Genomic DNA, 14,826 nt, shown 5'->3' with positions numbered 1-14,826 from the left:
TTACCAATCTGGTTTCAGGCGTGGCCACAGCACGGAAACGGCATTGGTCGCCCTAGTAAATGATCTCTGGCGGGCCAGGGATGGGGGTTGCTCCTCCATCCTGGTCCTTCTTGACCTCTCAGCGGCATTCGATACCATCGACCATGGTATCCTGCTGCAGCGGCTCAGGGGGATAGGGTTAGGAGGCACTGTTTTACAGTGGTTCTCCTCCTATCTCTCGGGCCGTCTGCAGTCTGTTTGGACGGGGGGTCAGGGATCCTCCCAGAGGCCTCTCACTTTTGGGGTGCCTCAGGGATCGGTTCTCTCCCCTCTGCTCTTTAATATCTATATGAAACTGGGTGAGATCATTCGTGGTTTTGGGGTGAGGTATCATCAATATGCTGATGATACCCAGCTTTACATCTCCACCCCTGACCACCCTAGGGATGCCCTTTCCGTGATGTCCCACTGCCTGGAAGCGGTGCGGGTTTGGATGGGGAGGAACAGGCTTAGACTCAACCCTTCCAAGACTGAGTGGCTGTGGATGCCGGCATCCCGGGATCTGGAGGTTCCATCCTTAATGATCGGAGGTGAAATCCTTGCTCCCTCCGACAGGGTCCGCAACTTGGGTGTCCTCCTGGATTCTCGGCTGTCTTTAGATGACCATCTGACGGCCGTAACCAGGGGGGCCTTCGCACAGGTCCGTCTTGTGCGCCAGTTGCGCCCGTTCCTAGACCGGGATGCCCTCGCCACGGTCACTCACGCCATTGTTACCTCTAGGTTGGACTACTGTAACACCCTCTACATGGGGCTGCCCTTGGGATGTGTCCGGAGGCTTCAGCTAGTCCAAAATGCAGCCGCGCGGGTAGTTACGGGGGCGTCTAGATACTCCCGTGTAACACCTCTCCTGCGTGAGCTGCACTGGCTACCGGTGGCACTCCGGATACGTTTCAAGGTGCTGGTGCTCACCTATAAAGCCCTTCATGGCTTAGGCCCGGGGTACTTGCAGGACCATCTCCAGCCGTTCTCCCATCGTCCTGTGCGCTCTCACAGAGTCGGCCTCCTCAGGGTGCCGTCGGCCAAACAATGTCGGCTGACGACCCCCAGGGGGAGGGCGTTCTCTGTGGGAGCCCCGACCCTCTGGAATGGATTGCCCACTGAGCTCAGGACAGCCCCCGACCTTCTTTCCTTCCGTCGCGAGCTGAAGACGTGGCTCTTCCGCCAATTAAACTGATCCGTTTGGGGGTACACTGGTATAATTTTAAATCGTTTTTAATTGGGTTACTGATTTTAATTTGGTATTGTATTGTGATTTGTATTGAAGTTGTCATTTTGTAAGCCGCCTTGAGTCCCTAGGGAGAAAGGCGGCATATAAATCGCAATAAATAAATAAATAAATAAATAAACTTAACAGCACTTAGTCCGCTGCACCACCGAGGCTCTTCCCATCTCTTTAAAACTTCCAACACTTGATTATCCTTAGCTGGAACCCTAACCTTTTAATATTACATGATACAAAGGAGACTCCACTATTATTAATATTTTAAAAAGTAAAAATATTATGTCACATCCGTCGAAGTCCTACTTAGGTTTTAGTGATGCATAAAATGGGAAAAAGTGGGGAAGTGGGGGAGGGGTGGAAGATGGGGATTGAAAATAAAATTAACTGTCAGGGAATCATATTGGGGAAAGGCAAAGAAGTCTAGTAAGATATTGACCTTTGTACTCAAAGAAATTAAAGAACATAATATTATATTAGTTTAGAAAATATATACAGATTTCGGATCTACTAACTAACAATTTTATTCCAAGTTTATAGATCCAATTCCTTTCATCAATACTATTTGAGGTTTATTTTTATTTTGCTATATTCCTAGAATTTGGATGAGATCAAAGCATCAGGCATCATGCTCCATTTGCAACAACGGAATACAGTACCAATACGTACCATTTGTCAACATTTGAATTAGGATTTGTTTTTCCCACAAAGGAGATTTTTGAAAAAACAAATCATAATCTTCAGAGTAGTAAATAATAGATTTTCTAGATACCCGTTTCCCCTTTCTCTCTTTCATTTTTAATCATTATGATGAGCATTGATTTTATACAAATACATACTATTTATTATACTTTTTCACATTTATTAATTTGGATGAGACTGGTCAAAATTAAGTTTCTACAAAAAGAGATATTTACTAAGAGTGGAAAGTCATGCATTTTTTTCTTTCTCCTCCAGTCCTTATGCCACTTCCCACGTAATTCTAAAGGAAGAAGTGGGCACAATTACTCTATTGTTGTTCAACAGTTATCGGATCATTGAAGAGTAATCCTATATCAGTGTTATCCTATTTAGATAAATGATAATTAGTGTTGTGGATTCTAACATCATTGAACAAGAATAGTTGTGAATCTCAAAGTTTTATTGTTTATATCTCTAAGTTCAAGATGACTCACCTTGTAATGAAGACAAAGTATATTCAGTAGTTGGAGTGGCTAGAAACAAAAAGAAATGCAAATTTAATTGTATTTAAAATGCTTCTTTACAAAGTTTCAACAGAACATCTGAAGGCTACACAGACAAGATGTAAATATATATATATATTTGATCCAGTGGTGGGTTGCTACTGGTTCGCCCCGGATTGGGTGAACTGGTAGCGGCGGTGGCGAGAGGCTCTGCCCGCCCACCCAGATGCTTCTGCGCATGCGCAGAAGCGGCGTGTGTGTGTGTGAATGCACGCACACACACGAGCAAACCGGTAGCAAATTAAATTGAAATTCATACTGATTTGATCCCATCTAGAAAGAAAGGCCATATTGTAAATTAGTGGACAATACAACTGGTGCACTATAAAATGTCCCAGAAGTGTATATATGAAAGCTGACTGGGTGACTTTGAGCCAGTCACTCTCTCTCAGCCCAATCCACCTCACAGGGTTGCTGCTGTGGGGAAAACAGGAGGAAGAAGGTCTGTTGAAAATGTTCACCACCTTGAGAAATTTGTAAAAATAAAAACAGGATAGAAATAAATGAATAAAGTATTGCTTAAACCACTCATGGAAGCCTTTGTAAAAAAAAGAGTATTTTCTTAAGAGTCTCACACACCAACTTTCCTCCAATATATGCCTTAAAAACAACCAAGAGGAATAGACTGGGCTGATATAGTATGTCTGGCCTAAAATCATTCACTTTCTCCTAAGTCCTATTCCAATACTATAACCTGTCAACCCTGAAGCTGACCTGGCTGAAGCCATTTTGGAGGTTCAGTGTTACACACTGGAGCGAGGGATAGCGAGGGGGGATTAGAGATAGCTGGGGTTGTGTAGTCAAAATAAAATACTTTCTCTTGGGAACCAAGGATGTTCTCACACCTGGCTGGAGGAAGAAGGAATGATGTCACCAGACCAGTGGACGCTGCTTTGATTGGGCCATGTGACTGATTGTTTGGGGTTGAGGGAAATTTTTTTACTTTTAATTAGGTGAAAAGCAGGGGGCCCTTCAGGGTTGGTTTTCACCAAATATGTGCCAATTTGATATTTCCAATAAAGCTATTCTTTGTGGAATCTATCTGCCTCGGAGTTTTTGCTTGCGATGCATCTATTACTTGGAACCCTGATATAACCATTACACTATGTTCAGATAGTTCCACTTTATGGCTTATCTGACACCATTTGCACTGGTTTCTCATGCCTTTTATGGTCATCAATCAGTCAGGGACAGGATTGTACCCAAAAGCTGAAAAGTGGGAAGCAGAATGAACTTTGAACATAAGAGATAGTAAAAAGTGATAATAGAAAAATTGTCTGATTTGGATTCCAGAATTAGCAAATATGATCTATGAAATATTTGAAAGTTACTTTATCTAACATATTATGAAGATAATCTAGCAATATAAATTGAAAATGAACTTAATATACTATTTATACTATTTTTTTAAAAAAACAACTATGCATTGTCTTTTATTTTAAATCAATAATGGGAATGCAGAAATAGAATTATATTCCAAAAAAGTGTAATAGATTTACAGCATTTCTTTCAGCAAACAACTCTGAAGACAGACAACCCATAAGTCTTACCTCTGCTGACATCCATTGCATATAATTCTCTGAGTCCAAGGTCATTAAGGGATTTTGTCAGGTCAAGAGTCTCTTGAGATTGATAGGTCTTTAGCAAAACAGTGTGTAAAGGATCAAAATCACATTTGCTGCTGATAAGATGCACAATTTCTTGAAGTGGTGCATGAGGACTAACTCGGACAACTGTCTTCTGTGTCTTCTTGTAATTCACCACAACTCTCACAGTTTGCTAAAACAATGTAATTATTTAAAAAGAGTTCAACATACCGTGCACTATAGCTCTACAGAGTCCATTAATACAAAACATGTTTGCAATACATAACATAAGAAAAATATAATAGAGTAATAATTCATTCCCATATTTCTTCAACTCTTCTAAGAATATAAGAAAATTCAATTATACTTCACAGTTCCCTATAAGATACAAAGCTAGGCCTCCCTCATTCACCCACACTATCCTAAAACTGATACGTTGTGGAATGAATTGGAGCAGGGTTATTTTTAGCTATTAGTATTCTTTCCTCTCAGGAAAAGGGGAAACAGTTGTAAGTACAACATCAAGAGCAATTTGCTCTTATTAAAAGGAAAGGCCTGCCAGGATCAATTTTTAAGGTATTATGGAGAAGTTGCAAACAAACAGAAGCAGCATCCATCTTCTCTAGGTAAGACGGATCCAAATCAAATAACTGCAGCCTGAATAGGTGAATCTAAAATACGGATCAGCAATCGTGTCAAATGACATGATTTTTAATTTTGTTAGGTGTCTTGATTATATGCTTGAGAAGTATAAACTTTACAAATAAGCAATACATTAGTGGTCAAAGTATTTTTTTTAATTTCATATTAAAATATTCCTGTTATTCTTGTAATATTTTACAACTGCATCTCAAAAATTTGCACAAGGATACAACATCTCACAAGATTAAAGCACTCTTATTTCAAATGTCATGAAATTTTAGTTCACCTGAATTAAATAATAATAATAATTTTGTGGAACCACAAATGCTGACTATGCAATATCACAAGTACCTTGGTATCTTTAGTTGACATATGGCCTAAAGCAGGATATTACTGCTTTCTAAGTTATATATATATACATACGTGTGTGTGTGTGTGTGTGTGTGTGTATCTCAAAGCAAAACCCATGATAATTATAATTCAGAGACAATTTAATGAACAATTTTGAAGCTACCTCCACAGTCTTTAGAAAAAAAATTCACTTAAATACATGAAAAATATGTGAAGCAGAGGAATGATAATAGTAAGACTTTACTGACTCTCTCACCTCTGGGATGATAGGAATAGGCTTTTTCTTATCCATTTGTTTTGGCTTTAAAATCACTTGGTCAACTTCAAGCATCCCAATAGGTGTATTAGGTTTGAATTTGATTGGTTTCTTCTCAGGTGACATCAGATCAATAGTGTGGCTTGCAGGATTTAAATGATATTGTGCACAAAGGTATACCAATAAGTCCATCATTGGTTTGCTAAAATAAAAAATGACTGAATATTATATGGAAATATTCAATACACTACATCTTTTATCTCAGGCAAGTTTATAGATCAGAATATAGATAGCAATTCAATATTTTTATTTTTCCAGGAGCACAGTATATTCCTGCAGCACTGAAGTTATATTCAGCTAAGTACCCCACATAATTATTCTTTGGGGCTCAGCTAGGATCTTATTCCTCTTTTACTCCTCTGGGTACGGCAATCCAAATTCCTAAGAGCATATTTGAGGTAGTGCACTGTTTCATAAATTCAGTAGGGAGGCAGGACTAGCCAAATTGAAACAGGAGCATGGATTTACATTTTTGCAGATTGATTAAAACTACTCTTTTCCCCTACAGGTTTGAGTTCTCCTCTTATAGAACACAATTTCAAATCAGTATGGTTCAGGACCATCTCACAAAAACTCCAGTATCTTGGTTTCTCCAGGGAAGTGCTTCTAATGAAGGGGTAAGAGTGTGCCCTTAGCGCACTTAAACAATGCATTAAAAATCTGGAAATCCAATAAGATTGGACTGCTCTTCCCAAGAATGTTTATTTAAGCAGTCAAACTCTCCCCTTTAAAGCAGCAAGATATATATATCAAATAACCATTCCAAAAATCCAAAGGGCATTAACCCTTAAGGACACCGCAATGAACTTCCCATGGTAGTTTTGGAGGGCCAATACAAAAAAATACCATATGACCTGAGATTGTGTCCCTGTGGACAAGGGGTCATTGAAAGTGTAGCTCACACCCTCTATAACCGTGATGGCGAACCTATGGCATGTGTGCCAGAGATGGCACACAGCGCTCTGTGGGCACACGAGCCGTTGCCCCAGTTCAGCTCTTCTGCGCATGCGCACACACCTCCCGCCAGCCAGCTGGTCTTTGGGTCTCTGCCGTGCATGCGGGGGGGGGCGTGGCACATGCGGGGGGGGCGTGCACATGCACGGAGCAAGCGCATGCGAGAGGCAGTGCACACATTGCATTTTTGTGCTTTGGGCACTCGGTCCGGAAAAGGTTAGCCATCACTGCTCAATAAGGACTCACGAACTCAATTTATAACACCTTACTTAATAAAACATCTAGGAAACACTGGTTTTTTTTATGTGCAACTGTTATCAAATCAATATGAAATAGCTTTTCTGAATGTGGCCAAATTCTGCTATGCTATATGTAAAATTAAGCAAACTTTAATGCCCACTGTTAATCCACTATCAATCATAATATATTATTCTATCTTTTATTTTTATTTTTTACTATTATTGTTTTAATCCTTTTATTTGCTGTTGTGTGATCACAATAAAGATTGATTGATTTCACTACACTGTGACAGCATTAGTGTGAAAATATAAGTACGTATCATTCTAGCAGCACTGCCATTTGCTGTGGAAGTAGTGGCTGCCTTGACAACAAAGAATTATTTTTTCATGCATGAAGCTTCTTACATTCCTAAACCTTTGAAGCATTTGAAAGAAATTGATTGTATCGTTCATAAAGGAATTCCTGCAATGCAATCCCCACCCACATTAACAATGCTTAGAATTACTACACTTTTTGTTTTTCAGAAAGGTAACTAGCATTATTTTGGATTGGGGTTAATGTCATCTGTGGTTTAAACTCTTCTATCAGAACCTTTATAAGAGATTTGTCATTCTTTTCCTTTTAATCTGTTCAGATGTTTGTTTGATCAAAGTGATTATTTCCAATAGCTGGGTACTTGCTGACAAAAGCCAGCTGCCTACATTGATATCACAAAATGCAGTTGCACAGAGGTATTTGAACACCTGGGCAAGAAAAGAAAAGAACTTTTGTAGAAATGTCGGTAACTATTTTTTGAAAAAAAAGAAAGAAAAAGTTTAAATTAAAAAGTTGGATTTAATTTTCCATATACAATATTGACATTCCATACAGAGGTTTTTCACCATAATCTGTACCTTTAAACTAGTGTTTGGCTTGGTCCCGATAACAAATAGAAGAGGTGATGTGAAAGCAATTCCCTACCTTCTAATAAAAGCTTTCACCCACAATGACAAGAGCCTTACTTTTTTTAAAAAAAATAATCTAATTAATTTGGCTTTCCATCCAACTAATTGTAAACAGAACTGGTATTCCTTAATATTTTACTTACAAAATAAGGATTCATTAGTAACCTTTTTTTTAAACAGGGATCTACAGAAAAGCAAAGAATGTGAACAAATTAAAGGATTTCCCTAGAAAAATAGTTTTAAGAAGGCAGGAAAGAGATAATTCATTGAGTGATCAGGAATATTTTTTGAAATTTACAAATCTAAGTTTTAAATACTGAAAAACTGGCTACCTATAATTCTTTAGTTATCTGAGCAATCAACACATGCAGATTTGTACTGCGCAAAACAACACTCTAGAACATTCTCTAGCTCTTGTCACAGTGAATTCTCCCAGTTCCAAACAAGAATTGAGCCACCAGTAAGAAAAGGTGAAGAGACAGTATGAGCATGGGGAAAAGGGCAAATAATAATTTAAAGAACTAATACTGTACATGGTTTTCTGTGTATTGTATGTCAGATAATTTGGTTTCTTCTGTGAACTCATCATCTTTGATGTGTGAGTAATCAAGAATCCATGAAAAAATGTGAATGGTAGGTTATCTTCATTCTTTTGATCCTTCAACTATAGAAACTATTTAATAGGAATGAAAGATGATATCTGACAGAGTCAAAGCAAGGAATCACAAACCCAAGGAACTAGTATGGAAGACCCAATAGTGATGTAACTATAGCAGACTGGTGTAAAACTAAGCTCTGCGCTGGTATATCCAAGGAGTAGTCTGTACTATAGAGGCTGAAACAGTATTTGTCAGGAGGATCAAAGGAGCTGGTTCCAAAACCACCAAAGGAGCTTTTATCAGTAATGAAGATTATTTATGCACATAAGAGAACCTCTCTAGATCTTGAGATTATATAGAAAGTAGAGCTGCTTGACTGGGGTTTATGAGAGAAAGGCAATCTTATGATGCTAAACCCCAAGAGTCCTACAATAGTCCCAAGACCTGAATCCTGGATGATAATAAGAATCTTACAAGGTTGGAAAATTAGATGCCAATAAAATGATTTCTATGGAAAGCCTGGCTGAAACCAACATTGGTCCCATTGCTCAATGATGTTCAAAGCTGGCATATCTCACAAGATAAAGCTTTGAAGAGAGACAAAAATGGAACAATTTCAACATCCTTCCTCAGAAATTTCAACACCTTCATCGCTGCCTAAAGTTAAGTATATAGACATTTTGCCCAACTGGAAATAAAGTTTGTTCTTAATCTATTTTGCTCATTTTCTTTTGAAGGTGTTTGATGCAATGAAATTCTGATTAAACTATTATAACCATCCTGAATACAGAAGATGGTACTTTTTAGCCAAATAAGTTGATATTTAAAAGCTAAATACTGTAGAGTTGGAGTTGATTAGTATCTGGATGGCAGAATATTAGGAAATCCCTTGGTTGCCAACTAATCTGGAAAATTTTAGAATCTGTGAAGGTGACAATCACAAATATCTTCCATATCACTGACAAAAAAACATGGGCTTGTCAGGAGTGAAGCTTAATGTGAAAGATTTCCACCTTGGCATTAGTACTGAAAGTCTCAGAACCTGTGTGTGAGATGGGCAGTCATATATTTCATTTAAATTAATAAATTATGTTTAATAAATTAAACACATTTGAAAATCCAGTTTTCATCCACAAAACAGCTTCAAAATTTTGTTCAACGTACCTGCCATTAATATTAGTAGTCTTGATCACCTCTCCAGGAAGAATCACAGAGAGCTGAATGTCTCTGTCAATTGCATTTTCTTTTTGGTCCATCATGCAGTTAGCCAGTTCTAGATCATCAAATGATGAGCAATTAGTAACTTTAGTTTCAGGTGGAGGAAGGGGAGCTTTTGACTTGGCTTTCCGCCTATAATAAAACAAAAATTTGAAAAAAAATTAGACAAAGTAAATTCAATGGAAAATATTGAATTTCCCAATATCGGGAATCAAGACACTAGTTGGATACTAGAAGACCCTCTATACCCAACGGATTTTTAAAATTAAAAGAAATTATATATTCCTTAAACACAGAAAGAAAAGCAAGTACATAATCAGTAAACTTTACCAAAGCATAGAGTCAGCTCTCTATCAAAATGCATTATCAAACAAACAAGACAAAGTGGTCAAATTAAGATGGTGCCCAGATATCATAAGTAAACATCCTAAAAAGACTTTTACTTGATTATGCAGCGCAAGCATAATCCCCACCCCCATATCTGGCATTATATTTAACTAAATGCTCTAATTTCTAAATCTCTCAATCATACATTTTAAATTATCTGATGAAAATAATTAATGGTTTAAGTACTTTGCTGCTGTTGTAGTTTACTTAATAAAGCATTCTTGCTTTATTAACATTTTGCCACCCACGTTTAATTTTCATTTGAATATGTTCATTCAAACATTGCTGCACCACTTTTTGAGGTACCACAAATGCTTTTTTTTTTTGGCAACTCCTGGAATTCTCTCTGCCTGCCATTGCCAAAATTAATGTATAGCATGATTTCTCTCTATTAGACCTGAAATACACAGCGATTTTAGTGTAAGCCTTGTAGATAGAGAGAAGTAGAATGCCACAGGCTTATTGGGGGGTTGGAAACATAAAATATCCCGCTTTATATTTTCCTCTTGGCTGGTGTTCTGCAAAAAGTCCCTTCATTCTTCTACAATCACCACCTACTTCCTAATAAGAAAGGAGGAGACAATTGTTGCCACTCTGTCTGTAAAAAAGAACAGAAAAAGAGCACTATTGGATCTGATCCAAAGCCCATCTACTCCAGCATTTTATTTCCACACTGGCAGATATGACACCTATAAACTTACAAGTGAGGCACTAGTACACACTCACAAATGTTTCCTAGTAATGGGTTATCAGGAACATAATATCATTAGGATAAACAATAAATACTTGTAGTGACTAATAGCCATTGACAGTCTTATGCCCCAAGAATTGGTTTAATCCCCATATAAAACGGTCAAATAAACAGCCATTGCTATATTTTAGAGAAGCAAATTCCACACTAAGATATAACTATGTCATAGTGAAATCAATTTGTTCTGTCCTCCCTCTCCCATCAGTGAATGTTATTGCTTCATCCTGGGTTCTATTGTATTTCCCTGAAAGTAGGACCTACCCAGAAAGTAAGTCCTAGCTTGATTTTTACATGTGCGCCCAATATAAGGCCTACCTCCAAAATAAGCCCTAATTAAGAGCCTGCCCACTCCAGGTACATGGGTAAAAATTAAGCTAGGGTGGGGATGGGGGTGGAACTGCCCTACTAGTTACCTTCAGACAGTTGCAGCCATGCCTCGCAGACCCCGATACTTGCTTTATGGGCCCATTTTTTCTGCATCCGGCAAGGCTTTCCTGAAGGCCTCTGCAGCCAATAACAGAGCTCCGGATCGATCCAAAGCTCTATTATTGGCTGCTGAGGCCTTCAGGAAAGCCTTGCTGGCCTTGCTGGATGCAGAATAAGTTCCTGAAGGCCTCTGACAGTGAAAAGGAGACCGGGGGAGACACAAGCAAGTAATGTGAGTCAGTGGATGACACCCCCCCCAAAAACGACCTGGTGCCTTTTTTGGTGGCAAAAAAAATATAAGACAGGGTCTTATTTTCAGAGAAACACGGTAGCATCCAACTACATCATGCATATTTTACACCTATTTATCTTGTTTGCTCCACCTCTCTCCGTCTTAAAGCTTAAATCCTCAAATATTATCTTTCCTCACAGGATAGTTACTGGAATCTCTCAATCATTTCTGCAAAATGCTCTTTTCTGTGGAATTTCCATCGCTACAATACTGTTCTTGATGTATGTCAGTCAAAACTCAATAGAAATGTTCAAGCCTATTCAACCCATATATTTTATAGCATTATGATACCAGAATGTAACTTTACTCTTTCCTACTAAAGTTAAGAATGTAATTTGCATTTCTGACCTTGCTTTATAGTCAACACTCTATCCTAAGCCTAATTAAGATACTTTGCCTCTAAAACATGGGTCCCATGTTCCATTACTCTCATCAAATGAAATTTTAAGTAATGAATGGCAATACAAATGAAACCAATAACGGAGGCTTTGATGTTCAAAAGCAAAGTATTTATTCACATTTAAAACCTGCTGATCAAGCTATGGGGAAAAAACAGGATAATATATGTAAACGTTTATTTAAACTCCAATAGAACCATCAACGTATGTTATGATCCAGTCTGAAATAATATTACTACATAAAAACAACAACATTTTGGACTGTATCTAGAAGCCTGCTGGCAGCCAATGAAGGACATGCAACACAGGTGTTGTATACTTCTGGAAGCTAGCACATGGCAGTGAACAGGTCAGCTTACTTTAAGAAGACTTCAATTGTGTATTAAGAAACACACATCTAGAAGTATATGTTGGACTAACCCTGTTAGTCTACTCTGATGGTTATAATGCCTTGAGTTGCTAACCTTCTCAATGTGTGGTTATGCATGACTAACAATTTTGTGGCCTTTACTGCTCTTGTGATTGTTTAAATCACAAGATTTAATGTTTATGTAAGACACTCAGCAAGGGTGTACATGGGAAGGGTGACCCAAAAAAATCAAGATGGTGGCCACAGTCCAGTGGTGGGTCCCCCAGTTCAGACCGGTTCTATAGAGCTGGTAATAAAACCGGCGGGAGGCTCCGCCCACTGACCTGGACGTCATCATAAGTGATCTGTGCATCGCGCGGGCACAATGCGAACTGGTAATAAAGGTAAGTAGAACCCACCCCTGCCACACTCATTTATTGAAATCCTACCTTCCTTTTTTATATGTGTGCCAGGGTTTAACTGTATATTTCTACTTGCCATCCTGCCTGCCAAAAGGGTTGCCTTTTCTGACACCCTGCCTGTAGACTTACATATTCTCATTCAGAGATCTCAAAAATGGACATACTGGATCAGGAGCCAAAGGAAAAACAACAAACAGCAAAGTCAATCAAATTAAGATCCTATCATCAGAAGAAGGCCAATGAAAAAGGAAGCATTTATCTAGTAAAACAAAGGAACCAAGGCCCTGGTGGATTTCTCTCGTCAGAATATTAGGGAGAAGGCCCTGCATTTCAGAGCTAGTTCTCCAGCTTTAGCTTCTCATAGGAAGCAGGCCCTAAAGCAGGGGTGTCAAACTTGATTTCATTTAGGGATGCATCAGGGTTGTGTTTGACCTTGGGAGGTCTGGGGGAGCATGGCCAGGGTGGGCATGGCCAGCTTGACGTCACTTGTGTTGGGGGCGCCTGTAATGGCCTGCGCACTCTGCCAGTGAAAATGGGCTCCCAAGTTCTGTTTCAGCTGCAACGGCCTCCTGTAACCATCTGCCAGCAAAAACAGAGCTTGGGAGGGCCAGACGCAGCCCTTCCAAGCTCCATTTTTGCTGGCAGAGGCACTGCAGGCCAGTCCTTTGCTGTTTCCAGGTGGCCCCGTGGGCCAGATCTAAGCACCCCGTGGGCCGCATCCGGCCCAGAGGCCTTGAGTTTGACACTCCTGCTCTAAAGCATTAAATAGAGAATTTGTAGGTGAAGCCCAACCAATTGCTGTGATCATGCTCAGCCTCCTCTTCAGGAAGTTCTCTAGAACTGTAGTCAGATTTAATTAACAGTCAGCTGAAAAGTGTCTTTGAGGCATTCCTTCCTGCAGTAGGTGGATACCTGGAGAAAGAGCTGTGCAAAGCAGCGACGTGAAAAACTTCACTTTTATCTCCTTTCCTTGTCTAAAAGGCTTCTTTGGTTGTCTTTAGGAAACATGCCCCCTTATTAGTCAGATGGCTATTATCAGGACTCTTATCACTTCTTCCTTTCTCTTTCTCTTTCACTTCAGCTTTCTCCTCTGACTCTGAGCTGTGCAGTTCAGGTTATCACCCAATTCCCTCTCTTTCCCTCACTGTAGCTCTTAGTTGTAGGTAGATTTAAATAACTCCGGCTTCCTATGTTAATCCCTAAATAGAACAAAAGCTCCAGATTCAGGAATAGTTTCTTATAAACTGCACTGCAAACTTTAGTGTTTTCTTTCTACATTTTGTTTCCCATGTATAGTCATCCACCAGCCTAAATATTGTAGAAACCCTTTTCAAGAATGCTTGGGTAGGGTTTTAGACAGAAGGGAAGGGCAGTGACAGCTATTTAAATAAAGGCCTGCTATGGTATTCCCTCCCTCTCTTCTAAAAGTAGCACATTGTAATTATCAGCTACGCCAGAAAAAACTACAAAATTGTTTTTTTAAAGGCTTTGGCTTAATATTTGGGGGGAAATGCAATTTCTTTGTTCTTTCATTAGACATTTCTAAAAAATGCTAAATATGTAAATACTTGTACAAACATCCCTGAACCCTACAATAGTAGAGGAAATGCTACAAGGAAATATACACATCGAGTTAAAACCGCACAATCAAAGACTTTTAATGCCTCAAGGGGATTTAAATCTGGAATGTAACAGCACTTAACAGTATAATTTCTTGAAAAAAATAATTAAGTGGTTCCTGGAATTAATGAGCTTTATTACAGGACATGGCCTATTACAAATTGTGAGAAAACTGCTTTTATAAATGTATTTTTTGCTGAGACAACCATGACAAGAATGGATTGCTCCTGGTCATGGGTGGGCCTTCAATAGATTTCTTTGCAAATGTTAACATGTCAGACATATTAAAACTACCACAACTGAGTTGAATTCACTACTAATAGCAAGAGTAATACGAATGTATCGCCAGTTAAATCACTTAAATAATATCAATTATCTGGTCCCAGTAATTTAATCTCTGCAAGTGAAGCAGGAATCTTTGTAGAATATGCACAATTCCTGTTCTGCACCTGTATTTATTTGGACCTCAAGACTAAATAGGGGAACTGGAGTGGAAAAATCTTCATTTCTAGGAGAATTAGAAGAAAAGCAAGAATCTCATGATATAGCAATAGCACTTAGACTTATATACTGTTTCATAGTGCTTTTACAGCCCTCTCTAAACAGTTTACAATGTCAGCCTATTGCCCTCAACAATCTGGGTCCTCATTTTACTGACCTAAGAAGGATAAAAGGCTGAGTCAACCTTGAGCCTGGTGAGATTCAATCTGCCAAACTGCTGGCAGCTGGTATAATCAGCAGAAGTAGCCTGCAGTACTGCATTCTAACCACTGCACCACCGTGGCTCATATAAAGTTTCTCAATGTCTTGCAAATTTTGAAATTTGTCC

At 38.9% G+C, this 14,826-nt stretch overlaps 1 protein-coding gene across 2 annotated transcripts in view; it reads right to left on the bottom strand.

Moving 5' to 3' along the window:
- COBLL1 (cordon-bleu WH2 repeat protein like 1) overlaps window positions 1-14,826 on the bottom strand; it is a 119,139-nt gene that overhangs the window by 32,965 nt on the left and 71,348 nt on the right. The window contains exons 2-5 of one of the 2 annotated variants that reach the window (XM_070938745.1): window positions 9,299-9,484; window positions 5,338-5,539; window positions 4,053-4,281; window positions 2,434-2,472 (exon numbers count right to left, since the gene is read on the bottom strand). In XM_070938745.1, the coding sequence (XP_070794846.1) occupies window positions 2,434-2,472; window positions 4,053-4,281; window positions 5,338-5,539; window positions 9,299-9,484 (656 nt within the window). Of the gene's footprint in view, window positions 1-2,433; window positions 2,473-4,052; window positions 4,282-5,337; window positions 5,540-9,298; window positions 9,485-14,826 lie in introns of those variants that run through there. The other variant, XM_070938658.1, reaches the window with a different exon arrangement.

This window comes from Pituophis catenifer, unplaced genomic scaffold, assembly GCF_029215685.1.
Source record: "Pituophis catenifer annectens isolate HBS135680 unplaced genomic scaffold, rPitCat1.0.hap2 SCAF_1, whole genome shotgun sequence".
In the NCBI taxonomy this organism is placed as follows: domain Eukaryota; kingdom Metazoa; phylum Chordata; class Lepidosauria; order Squamata; family Colubridae; genus Pituophis; species Pituophis catenifer.
The sequence above is the reverse complement of the archived record's forward strand: the minus strand, read 5'-3'. Positions and strand labels throughout refer to the sequence as shown.